This window comes from Loxodonta africana, chromosome 15 (assembly GCF_030014295.1).
Source record: "Loxodonta africana isolate mLoxAfr1 chromosome 15, mLoxAfr1.hap2, whole genome shotgun sequence".
NCBI lineage: Eukaryota > Metazoa > Chordata > Mammalia > Proboscidea > Elephantidae > Loxodonta > Loxodonta africana.
The window spans coordinates 27,357,599-27,384,644 of record NC_087356.1 but is presented as its reverse complement, the minus strand read 5'-3'; the positions used below and the strand labels follow the sequence as shown (position 1 = coordinate 27,384,644).

At 36.6% G+C, this 27,046-nt stretch overlaps 1 protein-coding gene across 21 annotated transcripts in view; it reads left to right on the top strand.

Moving 5' to 3' along the window:
- Positions 1-27,046, top strand: part of EXOC6B (exocyst complex component 6B) — a 712,770-nt gene that overhangs the window by 403,148 nt on the left and 282,576 nt on the right. For 19 of the 21 annotated variants that reach the window (XM_023552767.2, XM_010593647.3, XM_010593646.3 and 16 more), the window contains 2 exons: positions 6,267-6,401; positions 15,259-15,438. In XM_023552767.2, coding sequence (XP_023408535.1) covers positions 6,267-6,401; positions 15,259-15,438 — 315 coding nt within the window. The remainder of the gene's footprint in view (positions 1-6,266; positions 6,402-15,258; positions 15,439-27,046) is intronic. The other 2 variants (XM_010593648.3, XM_023552763.2) reach the window with 1 other exon arrangement.

The window sequence follows — 27,046 nt, the reverse complement described above, 5'->3', positions numbered from 1 at the left end:
TTTGCTTTGTTTTTAATGGAAGAAATAACACCTTGTTATTTCTAATGGGGATGACACAGTATTAAGGAAAAAATTCAGATGTAGAAGAAAAGGGGAAATCTCTGGAGTGATGTTCTTGAATGGGAGAGAGAGTTTAGGATCTAATGCACAATTGAAGGGGTTACAACCGAGCCACCAGAGCTCCAAGAGCTTTACACAGTATGACTATTATTCTTGGTAACTGATGGGAATTAGGGTATATGTTGGCAGATGGTGATGGTTGGGTAGAAAGCAAGGTCTGCAACTGAAAGTGAGGATGGGGAAAAAGTGTTGGGGATGGAGGAGAGAGAAGGTGTGAGCTAGTTCTGTGGAAGTATGGAAAAGAGGATTAGTGCTGTATACTGTGATTATCTAGTAACATTAAAGACAACTCGTGGCTAGTGGACATGAAATAAGTTCATATTAATAATAATTATTGTTGTTGGTTGCCATTGAGTCATCTCTGAATCCTGGTGACCTTATGTGTAATAGAATGAAACATTGTTTGGTCCTGTGCCATCTTCATGATGGTTGATACATTTGAGATCATTGTTGTCAGTCTGCCTCATTGAGGGTTTCCCTTGTTTTCATTGGCCCTCCACTTTACCAAGCATGATGTCTTTTTCTAGCAATTGGTCTTTCCTGATCACATGTCCAAAGTAAGAGGGTTGAAGTCCCACCATCCTTGCTTCTAAGGAACATTCTGGTTATATTTTTTCTAAGACTGTTTTCTTTGTTCTTCAGGCAGTCCATGGTATATTCAATATTCTCTACAAAAGCCACAGTTCAAGCACTCAATTTTTCTTTTGTCTTCCTTTTTTGTGATCCAACTTTCACATGCATATAAGGTTATTGGAAAGCCCATGGCTTGGGTCAGGCACATCTTAGTCATCAAAGTGACATCTTTTTAATGCTTTAAGGAGATTTGCCCAGTCCAATATGTTTGTTTGATTTTTTTGACTGTTGCTTCTATGAGCATTAATTGTTGAGCCAAGCAGTATAAAATCATTGACAACTTTAATTTCTCCATCACTTATCATGTTTTTTATTCGTCCAGTTGTAAGGATTTTTGTTTTCTTCATGTTAAAGCATAATCCATACTGAAGGCTCTAATCTTTAATTTTTATCAGTGAGTGCTTCAAGTCATCTTTGTTTTCAGAAAGTAAAGTTGTCATCTGCATACCAAAGGTTGTTAATTAGGCTTCCTCCCATCCTGATGCCTCATTCTTTTTCATATCATCTGGCTTCTTGAATTATTTGTTCAGCGTACAGACTGAGTAAGTAAGGTAAAAGTATACAATCCTGATAACACAGCTTTTCCAATTTCGAGCCATGCAGTATCACCATGTTCTGTTTGAAGAACTGCCCTTTGATCCATGTGTAGATTCTGCAAGAGCACGTTAAGTGTTCTGCAATTTCCATTCTTTGTAATGTTATCCACAGTTTGTTATGATCCACACAGTCAAATGGCTTCGCATAGTTGATGAAACACCGATAAACATCTTTCTAGTATTCTCTGCTTTTGGCTAGGATCCATCTGACAACAGCAATGATATCCTTTGTTCTACAGCCTATGTCAGTGTATGGCTGCAGTTATTTTTTAATTATCCTCAGCAGAATTTTGCTAGCATGAGCTGTTAATGATATTGTTTGATAATTTCCACATTCAATTTCATCACCTTTCTTTGGAATGGCCAGTCGCTTGGCCAGGTAACTGTGCTTTGAAATTTCTTGACATAAACAAGTATGTGCTTCCGGCATTGTATTCATCTGTTGAAACATCTCAGCTGGTATTCTGTGGATTCCTGGAGCCTCGTTTTCTGCCAGTGGAGCTCTTACTTCTTCCTTCCGTGCTAGTGATTCTTGATCAGATGCAGCCTCCTGAAATGGGTGAACTTTGACCAATTCTTTTTGGTACGGTGACTCTATGTATTCCTTCTATCGTCTTTTGATGTTTCCTGCCTCATTCAGTGTTTACCTACAGAATCCTTTAATATAGCAATTTGAGGCTTAAATTTTTTCTTCAGTTCTTTCAGCTTGAGAAATTCTTCTCTTTTGGTTTTCTAACTCCAGATCTTTGCAGTTTTTATCATATACTTTATCTTGTTCTCAAGCCCCCTTTTAAATCTTCTGTTCAGTTCTTTTACATCATCGTTTCTTCTGTTCACTTGAGCTATCCTCTGCTCAAGATCAAGTTTCAGAGCCTCTTTTCACTTCGATTTTGGTCTTTTTCTTCTTTGCTGTTTTTTTGTAATGATCATATTAGTGATGCCATATTGGGTTTTTTTTTTTTTTTTTGCTATAATAGTCTCCCAGGAGATTGAATAAATGACCAATGCTTTGCATTTTTGTTTTTAGTATAATTTAGATTGATGACCACATGGTCCTGTCCTCTGTTATTTGCCTTCATCTGTTGTGTTAATAGCAGTCATATTCCTTGCATTATGGTAAAACAGTTTATATTTAAGTCTTGTCAAATATAAAGTGTATTATACCTTGGAATTTAGACTGGTAAGTTCCAAGTATTTTGAGTATTTTAGATAGTTTAGTCTTGGAGGTGGTATAAAATAAGTTAGTTGACACAGCGTTTTGTATTCTAAAAAAAAAAGCTGGGGTAAAATTGAGATAAAATTCCCTGAAGCATTAGAAGATAGCTCATTTTTGTGAGTGGGAACTAAGGCTGCTATTTAGTTCTTTATCTTCTTATAAATCTAATAGTTTCGGCATACTGGTGGTGTGGCGAGGAGTCTGTTGTCTCATTTTCTTGCCTTGTGTTAGTTTTCCTGGAGCTTTAGTGTGCTGAATTTTCTATTTTTGGAAGCAACCTAATTTCAGGCCTAATATAAGTGTGTGTGTATACTCCAGAAGCAGTTTATATTTGGGAATGGAAAGCTTTTCTTGGAATTTAGGGCTGACTTTTGAACTATTGAAGACGATGAAGACATTTTCTCTGGAGTTAGTCAAGAATAGAACATCTGTCAGTCACATGTCTTAGGTTCCACCAGAATTGTCAGAGGAGATGTGACCTCCACAGTATACTCTTTGCGTCCTTTCTGATACAGGGAAACTCTGGTAGTGTAGCGGTTAAGAGCTATGGCTGTTTACCAAAAGGTCAGCAGTTTGAATTCACCAGGTGCTCCTTGGAAACCCTATCGTACAGTTCTACTGTGTCCTTAGGGTCACTAGGAGTCAGAATCAACTTGACAGCAATGGGTTTTTGGTTTTTTTTTTCTGATTCAGGGAGGGAAATTCAGGAAAATTTCTTACTTCTTAATAGTTTTGAACTTAAGTGACTTTTGTCATTTAGTTGTGAGAGGTAGTTGTTCATCTTACAGTATTTTCTTTGTCTTTTTTATATAGTTCTCAAAGAACTTCATATAAGAGGTAATAAATATTTAATCTGTTGTTAGTTCCATGTTCTTGAAACAGTGTTAAGGCTGGTTTGGATTGCAGCAGTTATATATTTTTATAAGAGAGTGGGAAGTAGGGGTTAAAAATATCGTCAGAGGAGCTCTAACTCTGATGGAAGTTGTTATATGAAATTGCTTTGTTTCATCCTTAAGTATAAAATTACCCCCAAAGCATCTGGCTTTACATTTGTAAATGCCCTTCTAAGGATCTTTATATCTGTCATTCAGGAGTAAAGATCACTTAGACCTCATTAACAGACAATATTCCCTCTGAAAATGACATGGTATCTACTGTAATCCTAGAGTGTTTTAATAGTCTATTCTATGCTCAGCAATGAAACATTTCAAAAGTGAGTGACAGCCAATTGATGCAGTTCATGGTGATCTTTTGTGTTGACAGATCTTTAAAAAGTCATGGGAAATTACCACTGTACCCAGTGAAGCCGCCTCCTTTTTTAAAACTGCCAGTATCCTGTAAAACAGGACAATTTTCTCTTTGACTGCCACTGTTTTTTATTTCGATAACATGACACGATTCCTCCTTATTATTAGGATTTCTTTTGATAGACAGAATGCCATTTTTTTTTTTTTTTTCCTATAGGTAACGCTAATTTTAAAATAGAAATTTTTCAGTTCTCCAAATTAACTCTCTTACTTTTCTGACTTCCACATCAAGACAACCTTGCCAGTAGCCACCTTCCCACTCAGGAAGAAAAGTGATTTAATTTAGACAACTTAAATTTTTAAAGTTATTTTAGTCCTCCTCCAAGGGAGAAACAGAGTAAAAGGAAGTTGATGAATTGCTTATTTTGGTATTTTTCCCTAGAGCATTCTAAAGTTAAAGACTGATTTTGGGGAGTAATTTTATAGAAGCTAATAGTCTTGTGTCCGAAATTCAAAGTCTCCAAATTAAAACTGTGGAATTAAGAGGAAGGGGCTGCTGACCTAGGTGAAGTTGCCTGATGAGATGAGTTTTAGGGAATAAATAATACAGAGATCTAGCCCCAATATTGCCGTCACTTTTCATCTAAGAGAATTGGTTAGAACCACATCTCTGATCTTTGCCCACAATCATTATGTTTCAAAAGTAGCTCTTTTCCTCAAACCTTTAAGGCGATCCTTACTCGAGCAGAAGGTACCTTTTTTCTTAGTCCAAGCCATTACTAAAGCATTGTCAGTTGACATGCATTTTTTGAGAATAAACTATGTGCCATAGTCTTGGGCTGGGTGCTATGGAGGAGATAAGAATGTACTTTCTGATTATAGTTCTACTAATATATTTTTTTAATATCCCACACAGTAGTACAATAACTCTTACTGAAGCATCATCCCAACTTTTAAACATTGTTTTGAAATATCATTTAATTTTGGGAAAATACATAGTACCTCCCTAATCCTCAGTTCCAGTTTCTTTGTGTCATCATCCCAGTTGCCCCCTGCCTCATTATTTGACTGATCTAAAATTCATCATCCTCAGCCTTATATACTAAGACTCTCTCCACCTGCCACAACCCTACTATAAGACCTATTCTTGTAAAAATGGAAAGCTAAATATGTAGAAAAGATAGAGAGAAAAACAGGGTTCCATTTCATTTCTTCTTTGATTTTCTCTTAGACTTTGGGGAATATAAACAGTTTTCATAGTTAAAATAGGCACCTCTCTCTGTCCCCGCCGCCCCCCCCCCCCGCCCTTTTCTTTCTTAGAGAGCGTAGAACCAGATCTTGGAGAGGTCTAGTTGATTGATGGCAGACTCAGAATCTGATATTTCAACCTAATGCATACAAACATGCAGTATTCCAGGGCTGCCATTTTATGGATTTCTTATGCTAAAAAAGCACTCTCAGAAGTCATTTAGGTGAGTTTATATTTTGAAGTTACACTACTTGGATTTGAGTCCTAACTCTATTTAGATTATGCAATCTAGAGAAAATTACTTTTATTTTCCTGTTACAATAAAAAGGAAGTAGTAATTAGTCCATTTAACCCACTTCTCCGGGTTGCTGGGAAGACAACATAAGAAAATGAATTGTGAAGTGTTTCAAACTTTTAATCTCTATGTAGACAATGATAATTATTCCTTATCTGTGTCCTCCCAAAATAATTTATAGCATATGATTACTTTTATCTTACTGATATTGTCTTCTTTCAGGCTGCCTTCTATAAGAAAAGTGAAATTGTATTTATAACACAATATTTAATCCTCTCAATAACTCCATGGATTAGAAATTATTAACATTTTACAAATAAGGAAACAGGCTTAGGGAAGTTAAGAAACTTTCCCAAGATCAATAATATATGAGCTTTTAATCTCTTTGTTTCTCTGACTTCAGTATTCATGTTCTTTCTCCCATAACCTGATGTAGTTTGTTAATATACTGCAGTCTATTCAAACATCTCTGTTCAACATGCCTAATTTTAAAACTTCTTGTTGCCATTTCAGTTTTCTTGTTCTTTTAGTGAAAGTTCATTTATTTGTTTGGCCAATTATTTATTGGCAGACAATATGTGAAACCCTAGCAGTTTTTGTTCTTAGTCTAGTCTTAAACAGAAGAAAACATGTGTTCAAAATAGAATGCCCCCCTGCCCGCCCCCGCCCAAAAAAGAATGTTAAGCTCCTATACTAGGGGAAATAGAAGATGCTTTGGGCTGTCAGGGAAGGCTTCTTAAGGAAGTTACACCTACACCCATGCCTTAAAATACCCTTTGCAGAATACAGATGGCCTCTGCCATCATGCTTCTTTTTTTTTTTTTTTAAAGTTCCTACAGATTTATATTAAGCCATTCATCCTGGGATGAATACTCAAATATGACTCTTAAATGTACTTACTGTTTTCCAGCTTGTCCAGATTATCATCAATACAACACACTTGGAGAAATCCTGTAAATATTTGGAAGAATTTATTACCAATATCACTAATGTGCTTCCAGAAACAGTCCACACCACTAAGCTCTATGGGACCACAACTTTTAAGGTGAGAAGATCCCACAGTACAGTGACACTGATTCTTCTATGCATAGCTTGGGGCATTCTACCCAGCCTGGCCTTGTTTCCCCCAGGATGCATTAGTATGATCCATAAAGTGCTCTTGAAATTAGGTGCTTTAGATTTTTTTTTTTCCCACTCTCTATCTCCTTAGAAAAGTAAATATCAGTACTTGTTGGATATTTAAACCCTTCCTTACATTTTGCATGTGAAAATGGCTATTTCCTAAGCTGGCCCTCATCACATTCAGGAATTCTTAAGAATGGCCTGGGAAATAGTGGTTATGGTTGACATCTGTGTTTATTAAAAATTTCTATTTAGCTGTCTCCTCCTTCCTGTGTCTTGTGTCCAATTTTTTGTTCTACTTTTTAGTGAGAAAATTTTACCCCCTGCTGTTGTAGCTAGCAATTTTAGATTCATCTCACAAGTTCATATCAGTGGTTTTGATCCAGTGTGGATCAAATGGGAAAGATGACACTCTTGTACAGAAAAAGAAGGATTGACAGTAGATGGGTTTCTGAAGGGTAAATACCTTACATTAGAAGAACCTTTAGAAATTCTTTTTATTGCCATGTGAATTTTAAATAAATATTAAAGAGAAGAAGTAAAAGAGCAACTTCTAAAATGCTAAACGGATGGATTCTGACATAAAAACCAACTTGTATGATTTGAGTTTTTGTTACTGTTGTTATTTGATTGTTTTAGTTTTGAATATTCTTTATCACTCTTTTGAAATTCATAAATTGATTTCAATTAGATATATATACTTGAAATCATGATTTATGCCCCCTAGTGTTGTTTTGGAGCCCTGGTGGCACAGTGGTTAAAAGCTTGGCTCTACCCAAAAGGTTAGCAGTTCGAATCCACCAGCAGCTCCTTGGAAACCCTATGGGCCAGTTTTATTCTGTTCTATAAGGTTTTTTTTTTTTTTTGTTGTTATGAGTTGGAATTGACTTGATGGCAACTAGTTAGTATTGTTTACTTTTTCCCATCCTTTTGTCCGTTTCCTTTTTTATTTGTCCCTTCCTTTGAGAGTAGGCATGAGAGGATAAGTCAAATTTAATTCATATTGTTTATTATATTTTATCAGATAAAAAAAATTGTTAATGACCTACTCTTCTTTTGTAAGAGAAAGGTGAGATATTCACCCACAAAATACTTGGTACGTACCTATGTGATCAGGTCAGCAGCTAGACTGCATTGCATATTCATGATGTGACACAGATCGTTTGTTTCTAATTACCTATCAATTTACTTAAAACAGAACTTCCTTGTACCTCATGTTATATTCGTATCAAAACCAAAAGTCAGACCCGTTGTTGTCGAGCTGATTCTGACTCATAGCAACCGTATAGGACAGAGTAGAACTGCCCTATGGGGTTTCTAAGGAGCAGCTGGTGGATTTGAACTGCTGACCTTTTGGTTAGCAGCCTCAACACTTAACCACTGCACCACCAGGGCTCCAATACTTCCAAATTTTTCAGAAGTATCTTATTATGTTAATGTATTTTAGTGAGGGAAAGAATTGTTTAATAAAGAGGCCACAAGAATGAGTAAAAAAATATGACAAGAACTTTAAGAACTTCAGAATGACCTAAGACAATTTGAGATAAATTATAATTACTCTTACTTTTTATGGAGCATGGGCAGTACTTTTATTAAAAAAAAAAAAAAAAAGGTCTCTATTTTGATTTACTGTGAAAGCCAAAATTTCTCCAGGAAAGAAGATGTCGGAGGGGCTGTAGTTTAGTGTTCAATAGAGAATATGGAGTCAGGGAGTTAGAACTCAAGGTTCATTTATACTTTCTGTCATATGGGGGATATGTAAAGTCTACTGCTACTCTTCCCAACCCAAGTCTCAATTTTCTTATTTCAAAGGCTTTTCAAATTATATGAAGTCTTATAGTCTAAAAAAAAAAAAAAAAAAAAAAAAATTTTTTTTTTTTTTATAGTCAGAAATCTTTCCAAACAATGGCTTGTGTGTTTTGTTGTTGCTCTAGCACTGAAAATGCTGAGGGAACATTTAAGATAGACAGGAAGCCATGGAGTTGGACAGCCAGTTAAATACTTAGTACAGGAGAAGTTCTAGAGACCACTGAAGGTCATGATGACAGTGCTTTTTTGGAAACTCTCGTTGCTTAAAACACATTAAAAGTTTATTTTTACCAGGGCTGTTTCGACCAGCTAACCCAGAACGCAGTATAAACATGGCAATTATAACAATTCCGTTTTGTGTATTTTCTTAAGCTACTGTTTCTAGAAAACAGTCCCTTACAGATGGAAATCTTTATGCTGGAAAAAAGGCAAAAGAATCAGAAGGTCTTCAAGGTATTTTCTTGCAGAGTTCCCTCTTATTTCTGCCATATGCAACATAATCAAATTGTCATTCTTAACTTTCCTGGTTCATAGAATTTCCTCACTATCCTACAAAAGAGAATGAAAGACTTTATCTGTTTACTCCAGCACAAATGTTGCTGAGTATCTACTGCGTGACAGTCTGGAGGTTCTTGGGAAGGGAGAGGAGAAATACTTAGCCCCTCGACTTAGAGTTTATGATTTACAGAGAAGACAGACATGGTATGTTCTATAAAGAATTATGCAAAAGCAACTAGAACAATACATTAAATGCATTCAATTCCTCACTGATTGAGCAGGTTTTTATGAAGCATCTACTACATATTGGGCAATGTTATAAAACCAGTAAACTAGTTGTTGTCACTCCTGTGTGTTTCAGAGTAGAACTGCACTCCATAGGGTTTTCAATAAATGACCACTCCATAGAGTTTTCAATAAATGAATAATTTCAGTAAATAAGTCTGTAAATTATTTTACAGGGCTTATATTCTAGTGAGGCTGTTGCTAGGAGTCAGAACTGACTGGACGGCAGTGGTATTTTTTGTTTGTTTTTAGTAGTAGGAACTAGTAAGAAAAATAAATGACCCAGATGAAATGAGAAATTGAATCATTTGTATTTCTAATACAGAAATATTCCAGTCAGAGAGAACTGTCCAGTAGCAGGTTGGTGTGTTGAAGGAGTAGCAAGGAGGTTTATCTGGCTGGGTATTGATGTATCTGTCACTGGTGGTAGAAGTGGTAGGAGACGAGGAGTCAGATGATTTTCCATTCTTGTAGGCCACAGTAAATACTGTAGACTTTATTCTGAGATGAGATGTGAAATTAATAGAAGATGGGGGTGGTGGTGATGATATGATTTATGCTTTTAATGGGTAAAGCTCATTGTTGTGCAGAAAATTAACCATAGGTCAGTAATAGAGGAAGAAGAGAAGAGTGTTTGGAGGCTATTGCAGTAGTCCAGGTAAGAGATAATGGGTGTTAGGTGTGGAAGTGGTAAGATATATTTTTGGAAGTTGAGACAACAAGCCTTATTGCTGAATTGGGTATACGTATATAAGAGAAAGAGCAGAGTCTAGGATAATTTCAGTATTTTGAACTGAGCAAACTGTATATAAATAGTGGTGCCATTGAAATGGGGAATAGTGAGAGAATCACAGATTTGGGGAGGGACAGGCAGAATCAATACTTCTACTTTTGATATATGAGCTTGAGATATTTAGTATAGTTATCTGCATACAGATATTTAATAGGGCAAAGTCAGAGCTAGAAATAAAAATTCAGGATTCACCAATGTAATAATAAAAAAAAATTTTTTTTTTTAATGTAATAAAGATGGTATTTAATACCCCAGAACTGGATTTTTTCTGGGAATTGAGTATAGATAGAGGAAAGGTGTAAGGATTGAGCTCTGAAGGACTTCAACTTTGAAATGTCTAGAAAAGGAGGAAAATTCTACAGAGGATGAGTTGTCCGTATCCCAAATTTGGGACCTGAAAGATGACTTCACAGAAAAGGTACAAGTTAACTCCAGAAGATAAGCTAGATAACTGGGATCTTCTAAAAATTAAAAACTCATCAAAAGACTTCACAAAAAGAGAACCTACAGACTGGGAAAAAATTTTTGGCTATGGCAAATCTGACAAAGGTATAATCTCTAAAATCTGCAAGAAAATCCAATACCCCTACAATAAAAAGGCCAATAATCCAATTAAAAAATGGGCAAAGGAAATGAACAGACACTTTACCAAAGAAGACATTCAAGCAGCCAACAGACACATGAGGAAATGCGGGTGATCACTAGCCATTAGAGAAGTGCAAATCAAAACTACAATGAGATACCCTCTCACCTTGACATTACTGGCTCAAATAAAAAAAAAAAAACAGGAAATAACAAATGTTGGAGAGGCTGTGGGGAGATCGGAACTCTTATGCATGCTAGTGGAAATGCAAAATGATACAACCATTTTGGAAAAAGATATGGCGCTTCCTTAGAAAGCTAGAAATAGAAATACCATATGATCCAGCAATCCCACCCCTAGGAATATATCCTAGAGAAATAAGAGTTATCACAGGAATAGACATATGCACACCCATGTTCATTGCAGCATTGTTCAGAATAGCAAAAAGATGGAAACAACCTAGATGCCCATCAACAGATGAATGGATAAACAAACCGTGGTACATACACCCAATGGAGTATTACACAACGATAGAGAACAATGATGAATCTGTGAAGCATCTCATAACATGGATGAATCTGGGGGGCATTATGCTGAGTGAAATAAGTCAATCACAAAAGGACAAATATTATATGAGACCACTTCTGTAAAAACTCATGAAAAGGTGTACACACAAAATGAAACAATCTTCGATGGTTATGAGGGAGGGGAGGGTGGGGATGGAAAAACACTAAATAGACAATAGATAAGTGATAACATTGTGAAGGGCAAGACAGTACACAGTACTGGGGAAGCCAGCACAACTTGTACAAGGCAAGGTCATGAAAGCTCCATAGACACATCCAAACTCCCTGAGGGATGGAATTGCTGGGCTAAGGGCTGTGGGGACCATGGTCTCAGGGAACATCTAGCTCAATTAGCATAACAAAGTTTATAAAGAAAATGTTCTACGTTCTACTTTGGCAAGTAGCGTCTGGGGTCTTAAAAGTTTGTGAGTGGCCACCTAGAATACTTCACTGGTCTCACTGCTTCGGGAGCAAGGGAAAATGAGGAAAATTAAAGATATTAGGGAAAGATTAGTCCAAAGGACTAGAGGACCGTATCTACCACGGCCTCCACCAGACTGAGTCCAGTACAACTAGGTGGTGCCTGGCTACCACCACTGACTGCTCTGACAGAGATCGCAATAGAGGGTCCCAGACAGAGTTGGAGAAAAATGTAGAACAAAATTCTAACTCAGAAAGAAAGACCAGACTTGCTGGCCTGACAGAGACTGGAGAAACCCTGAGAGTATGCCTGCCGGACACCCTTTTAGCTCAGTAATGAAGTCACTCCTGAGGTTCACCCTTCAGCCAAAGATTGGACAGGCCCATAAAATGAAACGAGACTAAAGGGGCACACCAGCCCAGCTGCAAGGACTAGAAGGCAGGAGGGAACAGGAAAGCTGGTAATAGGGAACCCAAGGTTGAGAAGGGAGAGTGTTGACACGTTGTAGAGTTGTTAACCGATGTCATAAAACGATAAGTGTACCAAGCATTTAATGAGAAACCTAGTTCGTTCTGTAAACCTTCATCTAAAGTATAATTTTAAAAAAAGAAAGGTACAAGTTCGGCTGGTTTTTGAGACCAGCAGAAGTTACCCAGACAGGGAAAGAGTGAGGAGGGGGTGAAAAACATTATAAGGAGAGTCAACTTCATGTTCAAAGAAAGATGAAACGATAAAGTAAAGGCAGGCTTATTCAGAGTAGAATAAATGTGGCAGTGAGATGTAAAAAACCAAAAAACCAAACCCACTGCCGTGGAGTCGATTGTGACTCATAGTGACCCTATAGGACAGAAGAGAACTGCCCCGTAGGGTTTCCAAGGAGCACCTGGCGGACTCGAACTGCTTACCTTTTGGTTAACAGCCATAGCACTTAACCACTACGCCACCAGGGTTTCCATTAATAGGTAATTTGGACTATATCTTAAAGTCTTTGGAAGACTCTAAGCAAGGAAGCGGTACATTAAAAAAATAAAAAAATAATGCGACCGTGCCTAATTTAAAGGAAGGAATAAATAAACCACAGTTACACAAAATTCAGCATGAGAGGAAATTAAATACCTGGAATACTTTGTATAACTAATAAATTTTTATAGCTCATAAATTTGAAGATATCTAGGAAAATATATGACTAAAAGTGATTCAAGAAGATAGAGAAAACCCAAATTGACTAGTAATATGAAAGAAACAAGAACGTTGTCAAAGACTTATTAAAATTGAGCAAGGTCCAGATGGTTTTAGCAGTGAATTCAAATCATAGAGAAAGAAAGTATTTGTTATTTTTTTACAAAGCCAGCATAACATGATTGAAAAAAATGGCAAAAGCACAGAAAATAATCTGAACAATTAAAGGGAATTATTGATGTAAAGAGGGAGCTCTGGTGCTGCAGTGTTTAAAGTGCTCAGCTGTTAATCAGAAGATCATTGGTTCAAACCCACTAGCTGCTCCACAAAATAAAAATATGGCAATCTGCTTCTGTAAAGATTTGTAGCCCTATGGGGCAGTTCTACTCTGTCCTATAGGGCCGCTATGAGTTAGACTCGACAGCAGTGGGTTTGGTTTTGGTTTATTGATGTAAAAATCCAAAATAAAATATCAAACAAGATTTAGAAGTACATACGAAGAAAGTAGGGTTAAAAATAAAGTTAGGAACGCAAAGATTATTGTTGTTGTTAGGTGCCATCGAGTCAGTCCTGACTAATAGCCGCCCTACATACAGCAGAACGAAACACTGCTGGGTCCTGTGCCTTCCTCACAATCGTTGTTATGCTTAAGCCCGTTGTTACAGCCACTGGGTCAGTCCATCTCACTGAGGGCCTTACTCTTTTTCGCTGACTCTCTACCAAGCATGATGTCCTTCTCCAGGGACTGATCCCTCCTGAAAACATGTCCAAAATCAAGATTATTAGTATTAGAAAATTGTTTAAAATTATTTACTACTATAAAAACATCAAAGGAGGAATAAAAAACAAAACAACTATGAGTATTTGGGAAGAAACCAAAAAGGCAACCATTCCTTTTAGTAAAATAAGAATGAAGGGCATTATTAGTAGGTTATCATACAAATAAAATATTAAGCACAGAAATGTTCATTGAACCATTGTTTATATAATATAGTGACTGACTGTAAAGTGTACTAAATACACTTTAAAATTATGTAGCCATTTAAAAAAGATGGAGTGGAAATGTATGCAGGATGTATTTTTGGGTGAGAAGTAATAAGATTCTAGAAAATCATTCATAGTATAGTCCCATTTTATGTAAAATTGAATGTCTGTGTTTGTATATTCCCGAAGGGATGTGTTATGGAATGTTCCCTAAAATGTTAACTGGTTTTCTCCAGGAATTTTAGATTTTTATTTATACTTTTGTGGATTTCTTGAAGATTTTATAATGATTTGAAATTTTATTGTAGTTGTAAAAATATAAATTTATTTTTGCTTTGGTTTAAAAAGATGACAGCTTCTTAGGTAGTTAATATGAGCAGGATAGCATTAAAGAGGCTAGTTAGAAATCTCTTGTATTACTTCACATGAAAATGGTGAGGAGGGTATAAGTTAGAAATTTAGGAGCTAGAGTTTATAGGGTGCAGTGATTGACTATGAAAAAAAGAAAGGAATCCAATATGTTGATTAAATCCCTGCCTTAACTAAATGAGTGGAAATTGAGGAATATGAAGAATCTAGTTTTGGACTTAGTGAGTTCAAAGTGTCTATGTGTCAGAGATGCCTAGGAAACAGTCAGATAGATGGGTCTAGAGTAAGGGTGGGTTGGGAAAGGAACTGTATTGAAGACAGAGGTACTGGAAGCCATAGAAATTGATAAAATCACTCAGAGAAAATGAAAAGATTACAGGTCAGAGAAGTAAAAGGAAAACCATGTCACAAAAGCCAAGGAAAGGCAGAGTTTTAAGCAGAGAATGTTTAATGGAGATCGAATAAGATCAGGCTGAAAAATATTAAATGTGGTAGCATGGAAGTCATTGGTTACCTTGGACCAATCCATGTTGGTGGATTGGTAGCATCAGAATTTACATTGCCCTGGTACAATGTAGACCCTTTTGCCCCGAAAGTACTTTTCTTGGAATGTTAGTCCCACAACACTTCTAAGAGCGTTTATTTAATCTGCTAATGTACATCATGAATCTCTTATACAGGATTTCTCAAACTTGCTTGATCAAGAAACTCTTTTGTTGTTGCTTTAGTATCTTACAGGGCTAACTTGGAACACATTTAGGAAACATTGGAGTATACCAATCTTTGAGGAAGTTTGATGGTAAAGAAGGGAAAGGGGTAGGATGGTAACTAGTGGGACTATATAGCATTGAGTTTTTTTTTTTTTTAATAAATTGAAACTTCAGAATACTTATAAGCTAAAGGAATGAAACGAGAGGCTATAGAGAGGTTGGTATTATAGGAAAGAAGGTTCTTGGAGTCCCAGAAGAGGACTTGCTGAGAGCAAGTCAAGTTTTCAGGAGGGATAAGAAAGTAAAAAAGGATGCAGATAGCTGAGACCAGTGAAGACAATTTACCCATTTAGTGAAGTGAAATACCTTGTCTTGTAGACAAAAAAATCTGAAAAAGACTTCATTGTGTTTTTGAAAAAAGGAAAATTAATGGAGATTGTGATACTGCTCAATCTTCTGAATTATGTTACTTAGTAGGTAGAAGAGTAAAGCAGCTCCCAAGCATAAGCTTCTGCCTTGCCCATACAGTAGTTTACCTGATGTGTAATTTACCCAATCTTTCAAATTTTGTGTTATTTCACAGGATGCTAGGCATGCAGCTGAAGAAGAGATCTATACCAACTTAAACCAGAAGATTGATCAGTTTCTACAGCTGGCAGACTACGACTGGATGACAGGAGATTTGGGCAACAAAGCTAGTGATTACCTAGTAGACCTCATTGCCTTTCTACGTAGCACCTTTGCTGTATTCACACACCTTCCTGTAAGTGACAGTTGCTCTTACTTTGCCTGAGATGTAGAAAAGTATTTCCCTTGAGATCTACTTTAGTGAGGATGTTAGTTTCTGCTTTAACTAGCCAGGAAGTTGTGCAGGATATAAAAGATGACACTCTAATTATCAACTGTAAACGAGAATTAGAGACATTTTCCATAATCTTTTCATTGACTTTTGCATTTTATTTATTCTGAAAATGGCCCCTAATATCACGTCTACTTATCTTCCTGCTGACTTGAAGGTAATTAGTACACAGACGGAATGTAAGTTTTGGTAGAAATGAAAGAGAAATTTAGGAGTTAGAATTTCAGATATCTATCTTTCAGTTCTAGAATTTTTGTTTAATTTTTTTAATACACTCAGATTCTCTAGTGAAATTTCCATCTTTTTATCTACTTTGTCTATCTTTTCTCTATATTCTCGAACGTATTAAAATCAGTCATTTTAAAGTCATTATTTGCTAACTCCGATGTGTAGTTTATCTGGATCTGTTTGATTTTTCTCTTGATTGGTCATATGGTCTATTTTTCTACAATCCTTGTATTTTTTTTACTGATGTTAGACATTGTGTTTAAAATGTGTAGAGATTCCAGGTAATAATATTTTCCAGTCACCCTTTCCTTTGCTAAGTAGGTTGAATGAGTGTGTGGGTGGTGGTTTGAGGCTGATCACCTTAATCCACTCATGGAGTGAGCTGGATCATGTTGCAATCTACTTCTGGTTTGGCCTGTTGCTAGGATGTCATCCTACAGGGCTTTATTAGTGACCTGGAGGGTCATTGTCTTTTCAGCACCAAGAGGACTATGGAAATTCTCACTTTTCAGAGAAATATTATCTCTTTAGCCTCCTGCCTTCTTCAGTTTCAAAATTTGGCAGATGTCTTGAGAGGGAGTCTGGCCCTGTATTTGGGGCCCCTCAAGTCCCCACTTTTTTGCCTTTAGTCACATGTAACCTTCAAAAAAATACCTGAGTTTTCTGTACCGTAGCAGACCCTCTGTAAGAGGCCAAGTCTAAATTCTTAGTGGTACCCAGATCAGCATTTGATACCAGGAAAAAAAATGGTTGGAGATTGTCAGTGTCCATTCACCGCTCCCTTAAGAGGTTTCGGCTATGGATTCTCTCCTAGCAAATTGTTTTCTTTGAAACGCTCTGAGACAGTGGGTAATTACCCTTTGCTTTTTTTTTTTTTCCCCAGGGTTCTGGCTTAGTTCTTTATTGTTCTCAGCTATATAGCTTTAGAATTCAGCAAATGTCTTAAGGAGAAAATGGCCTTCAAATCTTTAATTTTGGCCTTCTACTCCATGTAAGCAGCAACATCTCCCTGGTTTCTTTCAGTCCTAGCAGTGACTTTCTGCGTGGATCTAACTCAGATTCTCAATCAGTTGCCTATGCCCAGGTTTAGGAAATGCCCCCAGGGACAGCTACAGATCCTTAGCTCACCTTTGAAAGGTTCTGCCTTCCCTGCAATTTTATTCCCATTAATCCTTTTTGCTTCACTGCCCTCTGATATCTTTAAATATATGACTTACAAGTTTTTTACTGAATTTCTAGTTGTTTTTGCTAGGAGTATTGGCTTGCAGAAAATAATTTAGCTTCATCCTGATACTAAAACCAGACAAAAGTAGCACAAAAAAGAAAACTCCAAACTAATCTTACTTACAATTATGGATTTAAAATAAATAAATAAATATTTAGCAAGTCAGTCTCAAATTGTTTTAAGAAAGTGATTTAGCACTACCACATAGCATTTATCCCAGGAACACGAGGATGGTTTTGTATTTAAAAATCTATTAAAAGAATTTATCACATTACTGGGAGAAGGAGATGAGGTATTTAACCATCTTGATATATTCCAAAAAGGCATTGTATAACACTCAGCCTTCATGCCTGATTAAAAAACAAAATAAAGCACAAAACTTACTAAATAATGAGCAGTATAGTATTTCAATAACATGATAAAAAGCATCTATTTGAAATTCAGCATCCTTCTTAGATCTAACAGTAAAAAAAAAAAAAAAAACAGTGGAATACTAAAAACATTCATTCACATTAACATCAAAAGTATGCCGAAGATTATTCTTCTCATCGCAGCATTAGAAGTTTTATCAAATAAAGGAAGAAATATAGATACATAATAAATATTTTAATGGTGTGGAGCAGTGGTTAAGAGCAACAGCTATAACCAAAAGGTTGACAATTCAAATCCACCAGGCGCTCCTTGAAAACCGCATGGGGCAGTTCTACTCTGTCCTATCGGGTCACTATGAGTCAGAATCAACTCGACGGCAACGGGTTTTCATTTTTTTGTAGGTGGTATAAACAAATGGTTAATGTGCTCAGCTGCTAACCAAAAGGTTGGTGATTTAAGTCCACTCAGAAGCACCTTATAAGAAAGGCCTGCATGGGACGTCCAAGGTAATTGGCCTAAGAACATGTTTAGTGCTTCTGTTCTGCCTCCTACTTTGTTGTATAGTGTCTGGGGTCTTAAAAGCTTGCAAGTGGCCATTCAAAGCACAACAATTGATCTCTATTCTCCTGGAACAGCAGAGGAAGAAGAAATGTCAGGAATTAGGAGGATATGGAATGTGTGGCTAATGGTCTCCATGAACAATTGCCTCCTTTGCCATGAGACCAGGAGAATTGGATGGCACCCCCCCTACCATTACTGAACATTTTGATCAAAGATTCTATAGAAGAATTCTTATTAAAAGGGGGGAAATACAGAACAGAATTTAAAATTTTCATGAACTCCAGACTTCCTGGAGCCACGAAGGTTAGATGAACCTCTGAAACTCTTCTCCTGAGGTAATCTTTAAACCTTAAACCAAAAATATCCCATGAAGTCTTCTTAAAATTAAGTAGTTTAGCTTAACTTGTAAAAAATGTCTGCCTTAAGCGTTAAGCTCTTTTAAGAACTATCTGTATGGGATCAGACTTAAAGTAACAACTTGGAAGTATTAGATGGGAACCTTAGGGGGCAGTGAATTTATGTTAATGCAGGAGGAACGACTCAAAAGAAGAGTGAGAATGGTTGTACAACTCGAAGAATTTAATCAGTGTCACTAAATTATAAATGTAGAAACTGTTGAATAGGTGTATGTTTTGTCATGTATACTCAACAACAGGAACAAAATAAGTTAATTAAAAAAAAAAAAACAAAGGTTAAAAGATAAAAGGGAAGGCCTGGCAATCTACTTCTAAAAGACCAACGACTGAAAACCCTACGGAGGACAGTGCTACTCTGATACACATGGGGTCACTATGAGTCGGAATCACCTTGTTGGCAGTTTGTTTTAATGATACCAGTGTTATCATTACTCATAGATTATTATTGTTTGCAGGAGCCCTCGACTTACAACAGGCTTTTGTTCCCATGATTCTGTCATAAGTCGGCTCTGACCTAAGTTGAATATCTGTTTTTTTAGTTTTCATTAATATTGCCTTTTGAGTCAGAATCGACTCGACGGCAACAGGTTTTTATAAATCATAATACTGAACATCTGTAAGTGAACATCCGAGAATGATAGCGTCAGCAGATGACGTGCTGCAACACTGTATGTAGTTCACGTTACGAACGAGAAGGTACTAAAAAAAAGTCATAAGTGCAGCTCTTGTAACGGGAATCCAGTGTAAATCGGGGACTGCCCTTACTTAGATAACTTGAGAAAGTCAACTGAAAAATAATGATTAGGACTAATAAAAATTTAGTAGGTTAAATGGTTCACCTAAAAAACAAGTAAGCTTTCCTTTGTATTAGCAATAACCCACTGCCGTTGAGTTGATTCTCACTCACAGTGACCCCAAAGGACAGATACCTACGTAGAAAATGTGTTCCAAAAATATACCCTATTCACTTTTGGGCCGTAAAATATAAGATCTCTGGGTTCACACTTAGCAAGAAATGGGTAGAAGTAATGTAAAGAGCACATCACAGAGTAGTATATGAAAGAGACTTGGTTATATATAGATACATAGTGTGCCAGGATGGGAATATTTTATAATGTAGAGAGTTTTTCCAAGATTAATTACTGCAAAAACCAGGTGAATTTGGGGGAGTATCCTAACAAAGTAATTCTAAAATATATTTGGAAGTAAAAATAGACAATATTTGCCAAAGAAAATATGAAAAAAAAAAATAGCAAGGGTGACCTTTTGCTATCAAGTATAGAAATGTTATTATAAAGTAAAAATATCATTCTCAAACTGAAATATACCGATAGATTAAAAGAATACAATATAAAAATCTATAAATAGTTCAAAGAATTTAGAACATGATAAAGATGACATTCAAGATTTGCAGTCTGACCATTTGAATAGTGTTGAAGAGTGTTAACATCCATAGCTCATATATCAGATTGAATTCTAGATAGAATAAATATTTTAATTTTAAAAATGAATGAAATTATGAGGAAACCAGTAAAATATTGACAAATATTTCTGTGGTCTTAAAGTGAGCATATTCTAAGAATGACACTAAAGATTGAAAGCAGTGAGGAAAAAATTGATAATTTGACTATGCAAAATGCTTTTTAAAGTGCCTAAAATGAATTAATAAAGAAAATAAAATGTAAGCTTATCAAGAAAAATAATTACAATAAATATTTCCAAAGGTTAATATCTGTAATGTGTAAAGTATTGTTTCAAATTTAATAAGAAGAAGAGGCCCCACTTGATAGGAAAATTCTCAAAGGTTGTATTTGGGAAGTCACGAAGAAAAATGATAACATGAACAAAATGTGCAACTCTAATAATAAGACACGCATGTTAAAATTGTGGGGTATTTTTGCCTATAAACTTGCCAGAAATAAGAAAATGATAGCATTCAATATTTGTGAGACATATTTGGGGAAATAGGTATTGTGACATGTTGCTGGTAGGTGTGTAAATTGGCATGGTCTTCTTCTTGATCAGTTTCAGTATGCCTCAGAAATCCCTTAAATGTATTTACCTTTTTACCCTGTAATTCCACTTTTGGAATTGTAACTTAATGAAAAAAATAATGGATACATTATAAAGTCGAGATATAAGTATGTTCAATGCATACTATTGTATAATCAGGGGTAGGGAATAAAAAAGTCTAGTAACAGGTACATTAGCTAAATAAATAATTATATATTCACGTAATATATAATTTGTCTATTAATTTAATGTTGATAAATATTCATTTAAAACTATATTATTTATTAATTGTAAAATAGTGTATGTTACATGTGATATGATGCCTTTTTTTTATTAATGTATGTATGTTGTTGTTAGTTACCGTGGAGTCTGTTCTGATTCATCATGACCCCGGTGTGTGCAGGGCAGAAAGAACTACATTCCATAGAGTTTTCAAGGCTGTGACCCTTTGGAAGCAGATCACCAGGTCTGACTTCTGAGATGCTTCTGGGTGGGTTTGAAGCTCCAACCTCTCAGTTAGTAGTCCAGTGCTTAACCATTTGCACCACCCAGGGATTCCTGTTTATCTTTTTTTCAAAGTTTTCCTGGCATGAAGTATAAGGTGCTTTAACAATATGGGGGAAGGGAAGGCAGCATTTAGAATCATTATTCTCCATCACAAAAATTACTCTGTCTTTGATAATTACTTTATATATTTTTAAAGAACACTTTTTATTGAGGAAAGATTTTTTTGTGTGAAAGTTTCTTTCCTTTATTTGGAAGGTAGATGCCCAATAGTATTTTGGCCATTACGTCTCCCCCAGCATTGTACAGTTATTTGAAGGAGTGAGATTTTGGAGTATCATAAGAAAAAAAATGTGGTAGTTCAATGTCAGAGTCTTCCTGGATGAGTGTTCCCAATCTTTGTCTCCCTTGTTCCCCCCCCCACCTATGCTTAAAAAATAAAATGATACGCTAACTTTAATAAATGTTACCGTGTGTATACGTGTATGCCACATAATACAGTGAATGCTTTTTCCGCATGCGGAGATGTGACCTTTCCTGCAGGGCATATACTGTCAGTGAGTAGTTGAGGATTTTTTCCTCTTTTGTTTATTCTGAGCCACCATTGCCTCCTACATACCTCTCAGTGTGAACTGACTTGATTCTACTATATAGAACTACTTTCTCCCTACCATTCATATCAAAACCCAAAGCACACCCACTGCCATCCAGCCATTCCAACTCAGCAACCCGAAAGGACAGAGTAGAACTGCCCCATAGTATTTCCCAGGAGCGGCTGGTGGATTCGAACTGCTGACCTTTTGGTTAGCAGCTGAGCTCTTAACCACTGTGCCACCAGGGCTCCAATTCATATCAAGGTAGGAGGTAATTCACAGCCTTAAATCTTCAGTATTACTTCCACAAAATTCCATGTTTCTGTCCTATCTAACGGTCTCTTTCTAAAGCCACACTTTCAGAAAGTAGTTTATCAACCGTTATATTTCCTAGAATCAGATGAGTATGACTCCTAAAATTACCCCTTCTTCCAGATTTCTACACACAGCAAAATCAAACATGCAGCATTTGTGTTCCTGCTCCCCAGAATGCTAGATAACTTCTTCATGGAACCCTGTCTTAGTGGCAAACAGGCCTGCATCTAAGATTTGCCCTTAAGCATTATTAAAGAAAGAAAGGGAAGGGACAGAGTTAGTTCTGGTAAAGAAACAAAGTTGTTTGTTTTTTACTTAATATGAATATTTTCTTTTCGTATTTGAAATTCCCAGGCAGGAAATGCTGTCTGTCAAACAGGGATTTAATGATAGGAAATATGTATATGAAGAGAACTGAAAATATAAAGGCAAGGACTGTCTTGCTCCCTTACATTTTGAAACCCCCAGTTTCTTTTAGTTCTCTGGGATGTTTTATTGCTACAACAGCAGCATAGCCACAGGGATAGGTCAGTGTGTGAGTGTGTGTGTGTGTGTGTGTGAGTGTGTGTGTGAGTGTGTGCTAGATTTCACTGATAATTAGACCCTGAGTGGTCATGGGAAAAATTACTGAATTTTGCCGTCATTTTCCCTTTGAAGTTTTGGTGACCCAGGCAACCTGCCTATATACATGAGACACCCAGAAATGATTATAATAATAAGGTGTCTACAGTTAGACTTTTAAAGTTTTACTTACCGTGTTCCTTGAGTCAACAGACAAGGTAAGTACCCAAGCATTTCTTTCAGTCCTCAGTTGTATAGTTTACAACTGCGTGCAGTTACTCATTTTGCATGCTTAGCGTAAGAGCATATTTTTGAGAATTTATCTTTGCTATACTGATAATTATCTTTCAGAAATGTTTGAGAGAGAGGAAATGCTGTCTCAAGTAACAGACCCAGAGGAGGGAATCCTGAATTTGTTTTCTGTCTGCTGTTAACGTTAATTTGTATGACCCAGGGCAAGGTCTCTCTGAACCCACCTTGGTTTGCTTAGTTTCTTTGCCTAGGATACAGTGATACCTATCCCTGGCCTTCCTTCCTGAGCTAATGGGCCATCTTATTATGTACATATAAGTCCCTGAAATTCTTCCTGTCTAAAACCCTTTTATGAGGGCAATGGTAGTTCAAAATTCTCGTCTTCCAGAAGGAAGCCCCAAATACTGTTTCTGGCCAAGGCACCTACATGCAACCGCCACCCATCTGTCAGTGGAGGCTTGAGCGTTGCTATGACACCGAATGCTGAGTGTGTTTCAGCAGCTCTTCCTGACTAAGGCAGATTAGGAAGAAAGGCCTGGCAATGTACTTTGAAAATTAGCCAGTAAAAACCCTATGGATGACTACTTTCCAGTGCCTGGCCGATCATGGCGATAGCACAGGACCTAGCAGCATCTCATTCCATTGTGCGTAGGGGTCATCCTGAGCAGGGGGCCAGTTCAAGGGCAGATGATAACAACAAAATATTCTTTAAACTGTCATTTCTCTTAGCACTCCATTTAATTATATAAACTGTTGCCATCTCAGGAATAAGTAAATGATTCTTCTGTTTAGAAATTGTGAATGCCTACCACTAAGTATAAAATCTTCTCAGTGACTCTCAAGACTTTCTGTAACGTGGCCCCAAATTATCTTTTTGTCTGTATTTCTCACTGTTTCCTATGTGTCCAATATATTCCTTCTAACTTGAAATAATGCTCTTTGTCAAGCACATCCAGCTATTTTTTTCTATGTTTGCTCTTTTTTCACACCTTTTTGTTTACTTTAATTGCTTCTGCCCTTTAAGTACATGTAGTCCTCAGCTTATGACAGGGTTTCATTTCGAGAACTCAGTGTAGTCAGTTCTGACATAAGTCAAAAACCTCATTTTTTTTTTTTTTTTGTTATTAATGCCTGTTATTATCAGTATCTGTATAAATCTGGCAGTGTTTTGAAGAGTAAATCATAAAATCAAACATCTGCAAGTGAACATCTGAGAATGAAAACATCAGCAAACTACGCTCTGCAACATACTATGAACGATAAGGTGTACCCCACCCCCCAAAAAGGCAACAACAACAGATAGTTGTAAGTCATAAGTCAGGGACTGCCTGTATATATATTGAAATCTGACCTACCCTTCAAAGCGCATTTCAAATGCCACACCGTCCATCAAGCCCTTTCCAGTTCTTGTGATGAAATGTCACATCTTCGTTCTTTATGCCACTAGGGTAATTCTACTTTGAGTAGGATGTGTCATTCATTTGTGCACTTGATTCAGGAAAGAGGAGGGTAGTAATTAAGAAGCACCTACTTTACATTGTTTTATGTCATCCCAATTAATGAAAACTAAAAATACCCCCAAAATGTATTTTACGATGAGAACATGAACTCAGGGAGGCTATGTACTTTGTAAGAGACACAGCAAATAGGTGGCAAGTCAGGATTTAAACAAAGACTTATTTGACTTTCAGAGTTTTCTATTATTCCATCCGACCTACTAGATTGCCAGCTATGGGACTGTGAACCCTGTGGTTACAGACTTTGTCTTATCACTATCTCTGTGTGCATCTTACATGAAATGGTACACAGTGCATTTTTTGTGGCCTTTACTTGTTTTGAATAATAACTAAAATAAGTGGATTCTGCCTGGGGATTGAAACCATTTTGGAATCACGTGTATCATTAAAAGCAATCACTTAATTATTGAAAAGAGAAGTCATAAACTATTATTCTGATATAAGGACCAAAAGTTTAAGTTTGGATTAAAAAATACACATATATTTATATTTTCTCACTTATTCCATGCTACAAATTTGCAAAATAAGCATTATTCTCCCATATTACATGAGCTAAGTGAAGCATAGTGAGGTTTACTAACCTGTCAAAAATTACTCATCTAGAGATAGTAGAACTGGGATAGGAACTGCCTCCAGATCCCTCGTTCCCTCCCACTAGGATATACTGCCTCTAAGCTATGTATGGGAAACCCTGGGGGTATAGTGGTTAAGAGCTATGGCTGCTAACCAAAAGGTCTAACCAAAAGGTTGTCAGTTTGAATCCTGCAGCCACTCCCTGGAAACGCCATGGAGCAGTTCTACTCTGCCCTATAGGGTTGCTATGAGTTGGAATTGACTTGGCAGCAATGGGTTCTTTCTTAAGCTAAGTTATGAGGAATGCCAAACTATGTTTTATGGGCCATAATTTAAATGCTGTCTCCCCTGTGAGATTCTTACTCAGTATTTTTGTTTGTTAGTATGTAAAATTTTGGTAATTGTTACCAGGACAATTCCCAGTAGGAGAGGTAAAGTGCCCATAAAGTAGAAATTCTATCTGGTGATGAGACGTTTCCCATTAAGTGGGTTGCCTGTTTCCAACTTAACCTGAGTTCCCTTATTTGATACTTTGTATGGAAATTCTCACCTACTGGTAATAAAAAAAAAAAAATTTTTTTTTTTTTTTTTTACCGGATCCTGTAAATTGGTTCAATCCCTATAGCTTTCTCTGGAACAATGTAAGGAAGTATCAGGTGTCACGGAGGAACTAGAGATATCAGAGCCTTCAGGATGTCATCCAAATTTTTCTTCAAACTGATTACATAGGTAGAGCCAGCACCCAAGGAATTTTTTTTTTCTTTTTCCTGACAGAACAGAAATCACAGATTTGCTAATGATTTCTCTTCCCACCTAGAAATTGGATACGCTTCCTGTTAATATATTGTCGACAAGATTTAGGTTATTTAGGCTACATAGAGTACATTGAAATCAACAAATTAGCTCCTTAATAGTGTGATTTTAGGACTTCGCGTTCAGTTGATCACCTAAATCCTTTAGAGATTTTGATTCTGCAGAGATATCTTTGTGTGTTGAATTATTGCATAGCACTCTCTCTCCCCTTAAAACTAGTCGCTTTTTCCCTAAAATTTCAAAAACGGAAGGAAGATGTTTGGAGTATCTAAGAGTGCTGTGGGATTGAGGTATCCTAGCAGAGTTATAGGCAAGGAATCTGAGAAGCATGATCTAGATTAGATCAGGGACAGTGTCATTGATTGAATTATGTCCCCCCCCCCCAAATGTGTCATAAATCCCAAACTATGCCTGTGGTTATAATTCCACTTGGGATGGGTTGTCTTTGTTAAGTTAATGAAGCAGGATTACTGTAGGGTATATCTTGAGTCAATATCTTTTGAGATGTAAAAGAGATTAAATAACTGAGAGAAGCAGAAGTGAGGTAAGGCAGATGGGAAGCACATGGAGATCTCCAAGGAACCAGGAAGCAGAAGCTGAAGAGACAAAAGACTTTCCTCCAAAGCTGTATGAGTGAGAAAGCCTTACCCTAGAGCCGGCACTCTGAATTCAGACTTATAGCCTCCTAAACTGTGAGAAAATAAAACTTTTCTTTGTTAAAGCCATCTACCTGTGGTATATGTATTATCGCAGCAATGGGTAACTAAGACAGACAGTAAATCACAACTGAGGACAACTGAGGGTGTGTGATCATTGTAAACAAGAACATGAGTGGAAGAACATAAGACAAAGTTTCTCTTTATGCCAGTTTATTTCCAGATGCATCTTCCAAAAACACTGGCTTGTATGTCACTCTGTTCAGAAATTTTTAATAAGTCCCATTCCTTCTTCTGTAACTCCTGTCTGCACTAAATTTATTTCCCATAATTCCCCTGCATAAACCCTTGACTTCAGCCAAGTAGATCTGTTCATTGTTCCCAAACATACTGTGTTTATTCCTGACTGTAGACTTTTGTTCATGGTTTTCCTCCTCCCTGGAATGACTTCTCATCTCACTTTCAAATCTCCCCATCCCTTAAAATCAAATTCAAGGGCTAATTTCCCCATGAAGTCTTTTAGTACTGGTCTCCTTCTTCCCCACAATTCATACCCCAAGGGTTTGACTTTCTTATAAACTCATATATATTATTGTCTACTTTCTGTATTTGAAACTTAAGATATATTATCTTGAATTATTTGTTTTTTCTGTATATTCCCTTTATCTTCAACTAAGGTTACAAGTTCTTTGAAGGAAATTTTCTTTAGGCTTTTTTGTATGTCCACCACTAAGTAGGTACCCATTGAATGTCATGATGAAATTGGTATGTCTAATAGGAACGTCATGTGTAGAGCAGCGACTTACAGCTCAGATCACTATTTGCCATCACATGACATTATCTATTCTTATTACAGCTCCTTATTATATGTTTATTTTGCTTTATGATTTTATTTCATTGAGAGTAGGGCTGG